The sequence below is a fragment of the Ochotona curzoniae genome, unplaced genomic scaffold (assembly GCF_017591425.1).
Source record: "Ochotona curzoniae isolate NIBS_2020 unplaced genomic scaffold, NIBS_Ocur_1.0 scaffold_4701, whole genome shotgun sequence".
NCBI classification, from domain to species: Eukaryota; Metazoa; Chordata; class Mammalia; order Lagomorpha; family Ochotonidae; genus Ochotona; species Ochotona curzoniae.
This window is the reverse complement of record NW_024467122.1, coordinates 56059654-56073697: the sequence shown is the minus strand read 5'-3', so window position 1 is coordinate 56073697 and position 14044 is coordinate 56059654. Positions and strand designations below refer to the sequence as shown.

General features: G+C 38.8%; 1 protein-coding gene and 1 pseudogene across 1 annotated transcript in view; both read left to right on the top strand.

Moving 5' to 3' along the window:
• Positions 1-7700, top strand: part of FAM227B (family with sequence similarity 227 member B) — a 127522-nt gene extending 119822 nt beyond the window's left edge. The window contains exons 10-11 of the mRNA XM_040968448.1: positions 2706-2788; positions 7527-7700. Of these exons, the coding sequence (XP_040824382.1) occupies positions 2706-2788; positions 7527-7700 (257 nt within the window). The remainder of the gene's footprint in view (positions 1-2705; positions 2789-7526) is intronic.
• LOC121149169 lies at positions 3538-4719 on the top strand (annotated as a pseudogene).
• Positions 7701-14044: the final 6344 nt, after the last annotated feature.

The window sequence follows — 14044 nt, the reverse complement described above, 5'->3', positions numbered from 1 at the left end:
TCTCCATATTTTATTGTAGTCTTAATCCTTGTGGCTTACTAATATTTACTTTATGTGTCTTGGTGTTTGGATATTCAATACATGTTTGTTTATACTTATTATTTCCCCTTGATATATTGAACCCTTTATCATTGTGTAATGATCTCCCTGGTCTCTTTTTTACTGATTCAATTTAAAGTCTATTTTATCTTTTAACTGTATGGTTACTTATGCTTTCTTTTGGACTCCATTTGCATGAAGTATCTTGTTCCATCCTTTCACTTTGGGTCTATGTGTGGGCATAAAAGTGAAGTGAGTTTTGTGAGCACTGTATAGTTGAATCTTTTTCTTTATCCACTTTAGTCACTCCCTGCTTTGAGATTGAAGAAGTTAATCTATTTACATTTAAAGGAATTTAGATAAGGTCTTACTACTATCATTTTGATGTGTATTTTCTGGCTTTATGGAAGATTTTTTTCCTGTCTCCTTCTCTTCAACTTTCCTTTGTGAAAAATGATTTTTCTCTAAAAGTGCCTGCCTATTGTTGATAGCAATTTTACCATACAAGCTATTTTGAAGTAACAAGTTAACATTGATTACAAAGATAGGGAAAGAGAAAAGAAAAAGAAATAAGAATAAAGAAATAACAACTCCATATTTGTGTTTCATTCCTCCCTACATTTTGAATTTTTAATGTTCCATTTTGCCTTTTTGTATATTGCCTGCTTCCTAACATTTTAATATAGTCCCTATACATTTAGTATAGTATATTTACATAACATTAAGTCTAATTTAATATTAATTATAATTAAAGATACAATGGTTTATAAAATTAGAGCAGTCTGGATTTGTGTAGCTATATAGTTCGTTTTCTACTTTCTGATATTCTTGCTCATTAGTAGCTCATTATTTATGTTTAAGAATGTCTTTCAGCATCTATTGTGGACAGGTTTGTGGTGATGTATGCTCTCAGCTTTTGTTTAGGAAGTGTTTTCCTCCCTGTTTCTTTTTTCTTTTTTTTTTTAAAAAGATTTATTTATTTATTAGAAAGTCAGATATACAGAGAGGAGGAGAGACAGAGAGGAAGATCTTCCGTCTGATGATTCACTCCCCAAGTGAGCGCAACGGCCGATGCTATGCCTGTCTGAAGCCAAGATCCAGGAACTTCTTCCGGGTATCCCACATGGGTGGAGGGTTCCAAAGCCTTGGACCGTCCTTGACTGCTTTCCCAGGCCACAAGCAGGGAGCTGGATGGGAAGTGGAGCTGCTGGGATTAGAACTGGCGCTCATATGGGATCCCAGAGCTTTCAAGGCGAGGACTTTAGCCACTAGGCCACACCGCCGGGCCCTCTTTTTTAATCATTATTATTCAAACATATTTATTATTTACCCTGATACAGTTTTGTAGGTATAGAGTTGCTTCCCTCCCATCCACTTCTTCCCTCTCCATTTTCCCCTCCACCATTTCCTCCAGATTTTGCTATTCACAGTAGTACAGCTCCTTAATAGCATTTACAGGTTTAACTCTCTGCTATTTGAACGTATCATGATGTGGTAGGTAGAGGCAAAGGTAGAAAATCTAATGTTACACTGCACAGTTGTATTTACAGATTTCAGTGGGAGGCCCTACTTTTACTCAGGAGTAGAGACATATATTGCAACATAAAGTTGCTTTATGGTATGTTAGTTTTCGTTATATAATCCATGCATGAGAATATATGTATATATTTGTTCATCTATATATGTGTTTTTTACTTTGCATAGAAGCCATTTTATATCAGAGACATATGACATTTGTCCTTTTTGTTTCACTAAGCATAATGATTTCCAGCTGGTATCATTTTGTTGCAAATGGTAGGATTCTTTTTTATGGCTGAACAGTATTCCATAGAATGGATGTACCACAGTTTCTTTATGCATTCATCTTTTGACAGGTGTCTGAATTGTTTCCATGTCTTCACTATTGTAAATCAAACTTCTATATATATAGGGTTGCGTGTCTCTTTCTCATAAGCACATTTTATTTTTTTAAAGATTTATTTATTTTTACTGAAAGGCAGATACACTTAGAGGAAGAGAGAGACAGAGAGAAGTATTTTTCCATCTACTAATTAACTCCCTAAGCGGGCACAATGGCCAGAGCTGCACCAATCAAAAGCCAGGAGCCAGGAGCTTTTTCTGGGTCTCCCACACGGGTGCAGGATCCCAAGGCTTTGGGCCATTCTCAACTGGTTTCTCAGGCCAAAAGCAGGGAGCTGGATGGGAAGTGGGGCTGCTGGGATTAGAACCTGTGCCCATATGGAATCCCAGTGCATGTAAGGCAAGGACTTTGGCCACTAGGTTACCTCCCTAGACCCAGCACATTTTGTTTTATTTGCATAAGTAGTAGTTTAAACATGTCACAGAGTTCCTGCACTTTGGCTTTCTCATTTGTGAATTGTGAGAAATACTACCTACCTCATAGCATGGCTTGTGAGGATGGCTTGAGAACCTGTATATCAAAGAATTATATAAACCTTAGGTCCCCACTTAGTAAAAACATGAAATAAGACATTCATTTTCTATGACTGAGACAAGTTATATCAATGTCTAGTCCTCTGTCATTAATCTTTGCTTCTCTCCGTGTTTAGGATACATTGTTAAAAGGAAAAAATGAACAAACTTCATTTCTTTTTGTGAAAGAAGTTACATTTTTTAAAAAGAGTAATTTTGTGTTTTATCCATAGACATGGACACCACAAAAATATTAAAGAATGCAAGAGTTTCTGTATCGTCCACGTTCAAGGAAGACTCAAGACCAGCAATAAAGGTTTGGAATATAATAACTATAAAAAATGTTCTTACTTGTCAAATCTGCAGTGTAATTAAAATTCTGGTTTCATGTAGGCAATGTTGGTTATAATCTCAACACGTAATTTTAGAAAAAATAGTAATTAAAAACATTTTAATGTATTAATCTTAATAATACAATATTTCCAAAGAAAAATTCATAGCATTTAGATTTGTACCACAATACTTCTTGTTACTGCTTCTCCTTGGTTTGACACACAGAGGTTCCTTCTACTGATTTCACAGGCATGTGATCTCAAAAAACAAAATCAGTGGCAGGGAAAACCTCAAATAGATGTTAGTAATAGTTTGCTCTCCTCCCAGCACAAGTCATGGTCCCAGAATAAGTGATGCCATTTAGCTCCCATTACTCTGGAATCTTCAATGGTTAATTTCTCCATGTTCCTGGAGAGCTCTTGTCCCTTCTCCTTGAAGTAAGAACAGCAATCTCATCATAGATGAATCATCTGAAGCTGATTACCACCCAGAAGCCCCACGTCTAACACTGCTACATTAGAAAGTAGAATTTCAACATATGAATTTAAGAATTAAAAAAAAAAATGGTTCCTCTTGGAAGCAGGAAAGTGGGCAGGGAGTTCCTGTTTGCATCTTCCCTGTCTTCTGCCATTCACAATGCTATGCCCTGATCTCTGTGTCCTGCACTTTGTAACTGTAGTACACATACTCTCTTGGAACATCAGTATACCATAATTTTTTTAAAAAAAAATAATGGATGAGAGTAAAATAGGGACAACACCATCTGGGACTCCTCTACCAAACCCAGCTGCCACAGCTGCTACCACATCTGCCACTCCAGGCCCTTCAGCTGCAAACTCTTCTTTCTCTTTTGCTCACGTGTCCCTGTGGAGTTCTTGCCACCACAAGTATATTCTATTCCTCAGCCACCCCTTGCTCCTGTCTGAGCCTCAACACACCTTCCCCAGCTCTTCTGTTCCTCCACTTGGGACTTCTCTACCATCTCCTGTGTCCTCTTTCACTGCTGCTGCTGCTTTCCATAATCTTCCTCTGTCCCACTTTGCACCTTCAACTTCTGTTCCAAGTGTTATTTTGTCTTCACGGGTTCCATGTCCTCCTTTATCAGTATTTTCTGTTGGTTCAACTTACACCTTTACAAAGGGGCATGCATGAAGAGCTCCACAGATACCCTTGATGCCATCTTTTCCCACAACCCCAGTAACTGGTATTTTGCCAACTCCCAATGTGCAGCAAGCAAGTTTGAAATATCTGGCAGAAGGAACTGGAACCACGTTGGCCATTGCTTTCCCAGAGGAACAAGAAAGTTTTTAGAATCAATCAGGGTCAAGATGGAGCATCTGCTGGTGGAATGTGGCATTTTATTAAGCATGTGGCTGGAAATCGTGTGGTGAAATCTATGCTTGATAAAATGTGATTACCACACTAAACCATGCCATGGCCCCACATATCAAATCTGGAGATGAATAGGATGTTGTAAGGACCTCAGGCAAAGAAGTGAAAGTGCCTGTTGTCTGTGATGCCTTCCAGAAGGCCTTTGTGTTGACTATGATTGCAATGAAAGCTGGACAGTACAACATTGCCCCACAACCAGTGGGCTATGTAGCTGGACTACAGAGCACACAAGAATGCCTAGATAGCTTGCATCAAACTAGAGTGATCAATGAGAAGCAGACTGCTATGTTGGTGAAAAGTTTCATTGCAAAATTGCCGCCTGACAAAGGATTTTACATTGACTGTTTGGTGGTTGAAGTCTTGTGCATGGCATTTCTCTAGAAGCATTTGCCCAGGCCACATCAGGCCACATCAGTGCCTCTGGAATTTGTACAACAAGCTTAAAGATTGACTTCCCAGGACCACATCCTGAGCTGGTCAGAAGTTTTTGTGACAGTGGGCAAAATCCTGTGCAAGAGTTGATTCCGTATCAGCGACATTGATAAGAACATGGCTCTCATCATGTGTGCCTCAGCGGGAAACAATGTCACACACAGCCCGAGAGATATACAAGCAGCACCTGCACCCTGGGACGGTGTGCGCGAAACCTGTCAGGGAGACGGAAAATTTTCCTCACTGGAACCTTCTAAAATTAAAAACCTCAATTAACCCAACGGATATTATCATTTTTTTTCTGTAGCCTACAGTTCTTTTTTTCTTGTAAAAGGACATTGTGTTATTGCAATTGATAAAAAGAAACATCTTTTTTTATAGTCTTGTCATTTCATGTACCATAATTCTCAAAAAAGAGAACATGCAAGTATATTTACAGCACAGTTTAATACAGAAAATTTGTAAAGTGGCAATTGATGTGAAAAACCAGTCTCATGTACTTGACTATTTTATTGTTTAGGGGAAATGTAGCTCATTAAAATGTTAATTTTTAAAATTCGTTCGTAGCATGTAGGAAACACTTCATGCTAATTGAACAGAATTGGTGCAGTATAATAGCTCCTGGAGACATACATTGTAAAAGGACTGTAGATCAACAAAGGTATTTTAAATGAAAAATTAGAATGATGAAGGACTTTGAAATCAAGAGGAAATGATTCTAGATGCTGTAATAACTGTTTAAAATAAATAGGGAACTCCTATAGTACATAATTGGATTTTCTCTAAGGTTTACAAGAAGTGTAACTATTAGCAGTAAGTGAAAGCTATGGGGAGACAAATTGGAATTCAACATTATGACGAAGAAAATTTCCAAGCATCAAAGTGGTCTGAGTGCTAAATGTGTGCCTGTGAGCCCCCTGTCACTGACAGTGACACACTGGATGTAATTATCAGCAGAACAGGCATTGAAACCTCAAAAATCAAATTTACTTTTCTCTTTATTGTCAGCAGTTATATTTCTTTAAAGTTACAGAAACTTTGGACCCTGGAACTACCCTTCAGACTCACTGGTTCATCTCTGGTGACCCCTCCAATGTCTATAGGATTGCTTGATGAAATTTAATGCTAAGTTGACTGCTGACTAGAAGAGTCTTGTTTATGGAAGTCTTGGACAAACTTATCCTTTGTGAGATGGAATGGAAGCATTGTCGTTTTTTTTTTTTTTTTCGATTTGCTGGACTATCTAGGGTTTCTCCCTCAAGAGTTTTTTGGACAACAGCAACTTAAGGATCAGTTTTTTAAACTGGTTTTTTAAAAAGAAATGGCTGTCTCCATAAAACACTAAATTTTCAACTGGGCTTTTACTCTTGGCCAGTTGAAGTATCCTTAAAAATAATGGATCCTCAATACAGGATTAAGAAGCTATGAATTATAGCTTTCCCCTATTTTAAAAGCTGATAACTGAAGAAAAATAACAGAAATAACTACTCGAAAAAGGAAAGTTATAATATTTATTTTAAACTGCTCATGGAAAAATCAAGAAAAGGGAAACTAAACTGTTTTGTAGTTCAGTTCTGTGTAAATTTATGCATATTTTTAATTTTTAAATGCAATTTACTTGAGAGATACACAGAGTTTCCATTAGCAGGCACCATCTCCCATGTGCCTGCAATAGCAAGGGCTGGAACAGGTCAAGTTGGAAACTCAGGTCCCACGTGACTGACAGGCACCTAGCACGTGTGCCATCGCCTGCTGCCTTTTGGGGCTATGCATTAGCAGAAGGCTTGAATTGGGAGCAGAGTTGGGACTTGGGATGGGAGTGTTTCAAGCAGCCTCTTAGCCAAATATTTTCTCCTGAATACATTTTAAAAAGCATGTTAGTTATAATCTGATGTGATTGCTGTGAGAAATTAAGATTAAGGAAATGATACATGTAATAGAAACATGTCTGACATTGACATGTTTTCGCCATCAAATATTGCTCTGGATTATTGGGTTCCCATCATTTCAAATAACTTGGAAGAATTTTAAAAATTCTGAAACACACATTATTTATCAAAGCTTGTAGAATGAAAAAGTGGTCAGAAGCACAAGAAACTCAGGAGAATTATATGAATCATTAAAAGCAAATAAAAATTAAAATCTCTTTTCTCCACAAAAGTGATATAAACAGTAGTACCCTCTCAGCTTGGCAATACGAAGATAGAGCTAAGACTTAAAGCCCAAAAAGTTGCTGTCCTTGTCTCCCATAAGAAGTCAATGATAAGATCCTGCAATAACTATGTTTATGGTTACGGTTTTTATGACATAGAATTGTTGGGTAACTGTTTTTACTATCACCACTATGGAATTAGGACATCTCTGGCCTTCTGGCCCCTGACGTTATGATGAGGAGGGAGCTGATTATCAATCAGCCAAGGGTTCCTTCTATGTGATGAGCTGTTTCACTGCTTTTTTGGATTTTCCCTTGGTCTTCAACTTTCTTTATCTACGATGTGTCTAGGTACAAATTTATCCTATTTGTAGTTTGTTAAACTTCTTGAACATGTTTTTACATAACTTGGAAACTTCAGGCCATGATTTCTTCATCATTTTTCCTTCCTCCCTTTCCTGGCTCTGTGGATTTTCTTTTATCTTTTTCTTTCTTCAGAATGAATTGCCTCTATTGACCTGTCTTAAAGCTCGATGACAAATCAAAAAGTTAGAAGAGCTCTTTTGTACTTGATCATTCATTCATTCTTTGGTAAAGTCCTTTACTTGGGTAGTTTATAATATGTATTTAATTTTACTTTTAATACCTCAAATGATAAGTTTATTTATACACATAACATATTTTTATAGCTCTTTAAATATAAAAAAGTAATCTTTGGCTTGATTTTCTTTTCTTCCCCTTACAGTCTCATTATAGTAGCAATGGTCCAGAGTTTTACCACATTCTCTTCAATCTGGGAGGTCAGAGTCCACTAATTCTATATTATCTTAAAATGCATAATCTAACTAGTACTTCCAAAGTCCTTAAACAAACCAAGATCAAACTCACTAAAATATTCCAAGAACCATATCCTTTTTAAGTTCTTTTTAATATGATATTTATAAGATATTCAATTTTTATTAAATGCCTCAAAGAAACAGTTTGCATACTTTTTCATTTATTTGCTTTTGAAATAATATATTTTAATTTACATTATAGTCAAAGGCTTAATGGCCCTGTAAATAAAGAGTTTGACAAGTGAAAAGATGACAGCTCAACAGGAATAAAGACTGGGCCAGGCTGAAAGCAAAAGCTGGGATATTAATCCAGGTCTTCCATGTTGGTTGCAAGAATTCAGTTACTTGAGCCATGATTTGCTGTGTCCCATGGTGTGCATTGCTTGAAGCTACAGTCAGGATCCAGTGGTTATCAAACCTAAGCATTCCAGATTTACACATTAACAGCACACATCGGTTCATGTGGAAGACAGGGCTGGAAACAGAACTGACCCAGCAATTGCAACCACCAGCATGTGCATAAGCTGACTGGGGCAAAGGACTGTGCTGGACCCTGTACTGGCAAGCACACACAAGCATCTGGTCTGGGATCACCTCAGATGAAGTTTCTTTGGAGATCCCTCCAATTGAACTGCTGATCTCAGAACCCTAACCGTGAGGAGACTATGTCAGCCAGTAGATTCTGCATAGATTTCATTGCGATTGGAATAGCAAGATTGGCAGCAATTCTGAACTGTTGAACTATCAAAACTGCTTGCGCAGGACCCTTGGAGAGCACCTCACAATGGGGACTTGGAATGGGTGGTGCTTTTCCCTTTGTTTCCCCCTGACCCCAGATACAGGGGGGAAAAAATGAAGATACTAGACTAGTGTGGAAACAATGGTATTACCCACTTTCCGTAACCCTTGACCCTTTGTACCCTAAGCAACTAAGTAAGATTAATAAAAAGAAAAAAAGAAAGAAATGGATCATTCCATAATGCTTTCTGAGCTTACAAAAATATAATGAACACTGACAAGAAAAAAAAAAACGCTTCTAAAATTTTTTGTGTTTATTTTTTTCTACTTGAAAATTGGGGAAAGGAGCAAATCAAAAAGATCAACAGATATCTCTTTCTCTATCCTTCTCTATTTGAAAAATCTGCCTTTTAAGTAAAAGTAAGTAAAAAAATAAATCTTTTTTTTTAAAAGGATAGAGATCTTTCATCCACTGGTTCACTTCCCAGATGCCCACAACAGTCAATGCCAGAAGCCAGATACCACAGTTTGGGTCTCCCATTTTGGTAGCAGGAAACTAAGTACTTGAGCCATCATGCACTGTTGCCCAAGGATATTGCTAGGAGGCAGAATCAGCAGTGCAGTGTGGCCAGGACACCAATCAGGTACTCTGGAATGGAATACAAGCATCCCAGATGGCATATTAACCCACTGTACCACAATGTCTGACCATGACACAATGTTTAAAGTACATTTATAAGGAAAATAATAAATATCTTTACTAGGCAGGTACAATAAATCATTAAAATGTAATTTTTATGAATTATCTTTGATTTTCTTCTTTTAAAATTTGACCATTGGTAGAGACATGAGTAAAATGAGACAACAACAAAAAATTGATATCTAGAGCTGAAATATTCCCTTTACATATTGGTGTTTGTGTTTGTAAACTATCTTATGCCCTTTATGTGTTAAGAGTAAAATTACACAGAATATTCCCAAATTTTAAAAATGTTTAGCTTGTAAAACGTAAATGATTTTTTAAATTTCCCTTCAATTTTTCTAAAATTCTCATGGTGAAGTAAATAGGAAAATTCACACTTCTAGAAAGGTCACTTCATTATTTTTGAGATGTTCACAAAAAAATTAACCCTCACTTCTCTTCATCTTCAAAAATCAGAGTGTGTATATGACAATGATGCTAATGAGATCATGAAAATCAGATGTTAGCTTTCTGGAATGTGAGATCTCTTTAAAAGTACATTTTTATTCAGAACAGCTCTGAAAGCAATGTGACAATACAGAGAAAAAGGACTACCTCCACTGCAACACAATGGAGTCCTGATATTTCCTCCCTCTTAGGGAAAACAGAAGCACAAGTTAGCTTAGGGTAAGAGGAAGATGACGAAGTGAAAAGAAAGCCCTCTGGTCCCCATCGCACTGAGGAGCCTCTTCAGTAGTGGGGGTGGGGGCATTAATCTAATTTGAACCTTTTTTCCATCCACATTAATAGATGAATTGAATGGGATAAATCTTAACTCTCAACCTGAAAATGTGTGACTCTGCTAAAGAAATTCGACTTTCAATATCATTAGTGGCTGAATTAGTAACTAGTTCAATTTCTCCTTGAAATGATGACATTCTCATCTTGTCAAGTCACTGTAGAACTAAGTTTTCCTGTGACTACCCTAAAGAAAAAGAATGCTTGGACACCATTTTTCATTGTCAGCTATTGACATATGAAAACAAACAAACAAAAGCCTAAGAGAATGATGTGTTAAGCAAAAAGAATCAAGGGGAATAGACTTTGTGTAGAGCAAGAATGGCAGTTTAACAGAGCCCTACTACTAGAGTCTCCAACACGGAAATTCTAGGAGGGAACATGCAGGGCCTTAGGATCTGAGCTGGGTGAGTGTGAGGCAGGCCTCACAAGTCAAAGAACTGCTTGGCATTGGGCAAGTTTATCATATTCTTAGTTTTGGGCCCAATGAAGCACTTTTGTATCATCTCCAAGACACAACTACAAAACTTGTATATTTATGGGACCTCAGTGCGTGATAACAAATTGTGCCTATGAGGCTCTTATTAAGTTACTATTATCAATTCACAAGTTACAAAGAAAGCTACCAGAAATTATTTCAGGAATGGGTAGTAAGAGGCCACAAAGCCTGAGAAAAACTCCCTAGTCACTGAGGCAGGAATCCAGCATGTGGTTGGATAGTTGATGCCCTGTCCAATGTGGTCCGGATAGGAATGGTTGAGCCTGAAGGGCTCAGTGGGACACGATGGCCCTGACAACATGCTAACAGGCAGCTGGCACCTCTTCACTCCCGTTGATCTGTACTGGGGGCCCTTTCTTGGGCTTTTCTCTTCTGTTCTGATCCTTATTTTAGATTCTAGACTGGTTGTTCCTTCGAACCCTTTTACTAAGTGATCCTGCCCATTAACTGGGTATGCCTTCATTACCAGGTCCAGATCCCAGGCTCATTTAACAAACATCTGCAAAAAGCCTACTATGTTCTGAGTATCATACCAAGTGTATATTGTTCATTTATGCCTTCAAGTGACTGTTTGCACAACACCTATTCTTGCCCAAGCTTGTCAGTTCCTCCCAAGATGCAGCCTCTTGTAGCCTTTCCCTTATGCTGGTCTGAGCACTGTCTGTCCTCCCTCTCTCCTTAACAGCTTCAGCATCAAGTGGCATATCTCCTAGAATCCATAGAAAAACAAGTAGAATGTTTTCTTGTTTTTGAAGCATAAGAGGCAGCATTTAAAACAGAAGTAAAGGGGGCCCGGCGCGATGGCACAAGTGGTTAAGGTCCTCACCTTGCACACCCGGGATCCCATATGGGCACAGGTTCTAATCCTGGCAGCCCCGCTTCCCTTCCAGCTCCCTGCCTGTGGCCTGGGAAAGCAGCAGAAGATGACCCAAAGCTTTGGGACCCTGCACCCGCGTGGGAGACCCGAAAGAGGCTCCTGGCTTCAGATCGGCATAGCATCGGCTGTTGCGCTCACTTGGGGAGTGAATCATCGGACGGAAGATCTTCCTCTCTGTCTCTCCTCTCTGTATATCTGCCTTTCCAATCAAAAAATAATAAAATAAATCTTAAAAAAAATTAAATAAAAAACAGAAGTAAAGGAGCTGGAAATATAGCATGGCTGGTAAAATCACTGCAGAAATGCTGTGTTCAATTAAAAAAAAAATGAACCATTAAAAATCAAACTAAAATGCCTCTGTTAGATATTTATGATGTTTCTGTCATTCTGGAGTTTCACTGTCCATTGTCATGGCTATGACCCCATGTGTAACTACTCACATTATTAAAAGTACAGGTGGAAATTCAATTACTCATTTACACAACCACATTTCAAATATCCACTTGCGTTACATGACTATTGAACAGTGTAAGCAGCAATCATTCCAGCATCGTAGAAGGTACTTTGGAAAGCACTGCCTTTAGTAAGAAAAAAATAAATTAGCTCTCTTACAGAATTTAAGATGCTACCTTAAGATATCAGATTATCAACATGTACATAATTCCTTTTTCTCTTTGCTATTACAAACCTTTAACTGCAGGAATTCAGGGGTTTAAAGGTTTATAAATTATCTTGTTCATCCATTCATTCATCTATCCATCCAACAAAGTTACTAAAAAAGTTACTTTACCATCTGAGTTCTAAATTCTTCCTTCTTTATGTTGCTTCTTGTTGGTTAGATATTTTTCCCTATCTCTTTATTGTAGTTTCATTTTGTTTGCTTTTGCTCATAGAGAGAGAGATCTGCAAACTGCCCAAGTAATGGCCTAGTATGGCTTCAACACATTGGGGAGAGTTTGCCTCTCTATGTATAAGCACTGAGCTGAATGACTTTGCAAATAACCCAGAACTCTATAAAAATCAATGGTTGTTTTTTATAGTCAGAACATTTTTGGTCCATGGATCACTTACTTCATTCAATTTGATGCTAACATATATCAGTTAAAATAATCTCAAAACTCTCCCACTTGGCCCTCAGGGATCCCATAAAGGAATAAACATTAGGGTTTTTTTTAAAGATTTATTTTTATTATGTTTTTATTGGAAAGGCAGATATACAGAGAGGAGAGACAGAGAGGAAGATCTTCCGTCCAATGATTCACTCCCCAAGTGAGCGCAACGGCCAATGCTATGCTAATCCGAAGCCAGGAGCCTCTTCCAGGTCTCCCACACGGGTGCAGGGTCCCAAAGCTTTGGGCCGTCCTCCACTGCTTTCCCAGGCCACAGGCAGGGAGTTGGAAGGGAAGCGGGGCTGCTGGGATAGAACCTGCGCCCATATGGGATCCCGGGCGTGCAAGGTGAGGACCTTAACCACTTGTGCCATCGCGCCGGGCCCTAGGGTTTTTTTAAAGATTTATTTTTATTGGAGAAGCAAATCTACAAAGAGAAAGAGAGAAAGATCTTTCATCCACTGGTTCACTGCCCAAGAGCTGAGCTGATCCTAAGTCAGGAGCCAGGAACTTCTTCTGGGTTCCGCACATGGGCACAGGGTCCTTCTCCATTGCTTTCCCAGCAGTGAAAGCAGGAAGCTGGATAGGAAGTGGAGCAGCTGGGACACGGAACCAGCCTCCCGTATGGGATCCTGGTACATGCAAGTGGAGGATTTGGCCACTGAACCCTCACACCAGGCCCTAAATTTTAGTTTTTAAATGATAGAGTGAACAGAGTAGGATCATGGTATCACAGGTTAAGCCACAGCCTGTACCCCATATGAGTACAGGTTCCAGTACTGGTTATGCCCCTTTCCATTCATCTCCATGCTAATACCCCTAGGAAAGCGACAGAAGATGGCCCAGGTACTTGGATCCCTGCCACACACATAGGACACCTGGATAGTGACAGGCTTCTGGCTTCAGCCTAGGCCAGCCCCAACCGTTGTGGCCATTTGGGAGTGAGTTCATGTAGACAGAAGATTGTCATTCTTCTCTGACTTTCAAACAAACAAATCTTTAAAAAGTATATTTAGGGCCCTGCACGATAGCATAATGGATAAAGTCCTCGCCTTGCACTCCCAGGATCCCATATGGACGCAAGTTCTAATCCCGGCAGCTCCACTTCCCATTCAGCTCCCTGCTTGTGGCCTGGGAAAGCAATCAAGGACTGTCCAAGGCCTTGGGACCCTGCCCTCATGTAGGAGACCTGGAAGAGCTCCTGGTTCCTGGCTTCGGATCGGCTCAGCTCCAGCCGTTGTAGCCGCTTGGGGAGTGAATCATCAGACAGAAGATCTTCCTCTTTGTCTCTCCTCCTCTCTGTATATCTGACTTTCCAATAAAAATAAATAAATCTTTTTAAAAAAAGAAGTATATTTAAACTTATAGAAGAAAAAGAATGAAGACATAGTAAAATAAAGGTGACATCAAGTATTTAAATTTTGTTCTTAAAACAGGGTGATTTAATGAAAGAATCTCAACTGAACTTGAACTGTGGTTATGCAACAAGGTGGAGGAATCCACCATGGGGGGAGGATTAGGGGAAGGGTGGGGAATCCCAGTACCTATAAAACTGTGTCACATAATACAATGTAATTAATAATTCCAAAAACGGTGGTTTGTTTTTAAATGCCTTCTGCTTAAAGCTATTCAAAACCTTACTGAGTAGGCTGCCAAGGTTCTTCCTTTCACAAACTCTGCTAAGTTTTAGAAAGAATGAAAATGATTCTGTAAGAATTTCACAA